This window comes from Corylus avellana, chromosome 2 (genome assembly GCF_965113065.1).
Source record: "Corylus avellana chromosome 2, dhCorAvel1.hap1.2, whole genome shotgun sequence".
Taxonomy (NCBI): Eukaryota; Viridiplantae; Streptophyta; class Magnoliopsida; order Fagales; family Betulaceae; genus Corylus; species Corylus avellana.
In genome coordinates, this window is record NC_142491.1 from 3,540,288 (window position 1) to 3,542,311 (window position 2,024).

General features: G+C 44.5%; 1 protein-coding gene across 1 annotated transcript; it reads left to right on the plus strand.

Moving 5' to 3' along the window:
- The first annotated feature begins 320 nt into the window (after nucleotides 1-320).
- Nucleotides 321-1,819, plus strand: LOC132165327 (AGC (cAMP-dependent, cGMP-dependent and protein kinase C) kinase family protein). Its single transcript, XM_059575845.2, has 2 exons — nucleotides 321-798; nucleotides 902-1,819. The coding sequence occupies exons 1-2, from the start codon at nucleotides 422-424 to the stop codon at nucleotides 1,713-1,715; spliced, it is 1,191 nt and encodes a 396-aa protein (XP_059431828.1). The 5' UTR covers nucleotides 321-421; the 3' UTR covers nucleotides 1,716-1,819.
- Nucleotides 1,820-2,024: the final 205 nt, after the last annotated feature.

The window sequence follows — 2,024 nt, forward strand, 5'->3', positions numbered from 1 at the left end:
TTTAACCTCTTGACTTGACATTGTCTAATGCCGGCTATTAAATTATTCTAACTTTCCGAAACTCTGAACATTCCCTGCTCTGCACGCCTTCTAGAAGCGGGCCATTGCAAGTTTAGTCTTCTCTCCTCTCATTCAAACCCCCGCTCCAAAATCTCCCACTACATTACCAGCAACCCACTCAGATCTCGCCACGTCACCCAACTCCCACCTGCACATACACGTGTCCATATCACACCGCACCCATTCACTCCCACCAACCTATATGCAGCACTTTGAATTTCTTCACTATTGCAAACACTTTTCTTTTGTGGTCTGAAATCTTCCACAGCAAGAAACCCCCTATTAAACCTATAAAGCCCCGCTTTTCCAAACGGAGAAAGCCAACCGATTTTTTCACGGGTTGCCCGCCACAGACGCCGACATGAAACTCGACGAGGAGGACCGTGAAATCCCGGCCCTAGATTTCCAGAATTTCAAAGTGATCTCAGCCGTCGGCCGCGGCGCCAAAGGGGTGGTTTTTCTCGCGAAAGACGAAGTGTCCGACGAGTTCGTGGCTCTGAAGGTGATCGCCAAGGCTCTGATCGAGGGAAAGGGAAAGGCCGATGGCGGCGAGTACAAGAGGATTTTCTTCGAGCAGCAAGTGCTACGTCGTTTAAGCCATCCGCTTTTGCCGAGATTGCGTGGAGTTTTGGCTACCGAAAATGTTGTGGCCCACGCTATTGATTACTGCCCTGGTGGAAATCTTCATTCTCTGAGGAAAAGGCAGACCGAGAAAATGTTCTCCGATGACGTTATTAGGTAATTTTCTAAATCTCTGTTTCGTTACCGAGAAAACTAAAAATTAGGCAACTCACACTATGCTATAAAGTTGATCGTTTTTTTTTTTTTTTTGAATCTCTAGGTTTTACGCGGCGGAACTGGTTTTGGCGTTGGAGTATTTGCACAGTTTTGGCATAGTTTACAGAGATTTGAAGCCGGAAAACGTTATGATTCAAGAAAACGGTCACATAATGCTCGTCGATTTCGATCTGTCCACGAGATTATCGCCAAAAAGTCCTCGATCGACGCCGGAGTCCGACTTAGTCCCCAAATCTAACTCGGTGAAGAAAAAGCGGTTGTCGCCATTGCACCGGTTCTGTAACTCGGGCATTTTGCCGGAAGACTCGATTTCGCCGGGTAACTCGGTGAAGCCTGAGTCCGACCCTACGGAGAAGTGTAACTCGTTCGTCGGGACGGAGGAGTACGTCGCTCCGGAGATCGTGTTAGGGAACGGCCACGATTTCGCGGTGGACTGGTGGTCCCTCGGGGTTGTGCTGTACGAAATGCTGTACGGAACGACGCCGTTTAGGGGGTCCAATAGGAAGGAGACTTTTTATCGGATTTTATCCAAGACCCCGGAGCTCACGGGGGAAACAACGCCGTTGAGAGACCTGATTGCGAAGATGTTGGAAAAGGACCCGGAGAAGCGAATCGAACTGGAGGGAATCAAGGGTCACGATTTCTTTAGAGGGATTGAGTGGGATTACGTGTTGGGAATCTCGCGGCCCCCGTTTGTTCCGCAAGATGAAACTGGGGGCATAGAGGGAAATAAAAATATTGACGCGGAGTTGTTTGTCCAAAGCTTAGTTGGAAATGGAGAAGCAGATGTTGACAGAGTTGTTGAAAACAACAACAATCACAAAACTACTGAAATTGATAAATTTCTTATTTTTTGATTTTTTTTTTTCATTGTTTTAGTTTTATGTTCGTTCATTATATTTATTTGAACAACATGGAGCCGTAACTGATAAAATAATAAGCACTAATGCAATATATTACACTCTTATCTCATTAGACTGATATTAGTTTTTGATTTTTTCTTTTTTCTAAACTACGGCCAATTTAAGAGCCGAGGAATATTATAGTTGAGTATGATAGAAGTGTGATGCAAGTGTATTATGTAACGTTTTGAAATGTAATTGTAATTAAGTCTTCACTTCTTATACTTTTATAAATTAAGGATGTCTTTGGTATTGTGATTTTAT

Bases quoted from the DNA above. Each gene is read 5' to 3' on its own strand.
- LOC132165327 (XM_059575845.2), top strand. From the start codon at position 422: ATGAAACTCGACGAGGAGGACCGTGAAATCCCGGCCCTAGATTTCCAG. The intron at 799-901 runs GTAATTTTCTAA...TTGAATCTCTAG, and splicing joins TTCTCCGATGACGTTATTAG to GTTTTACGCGGCGGAACTGG.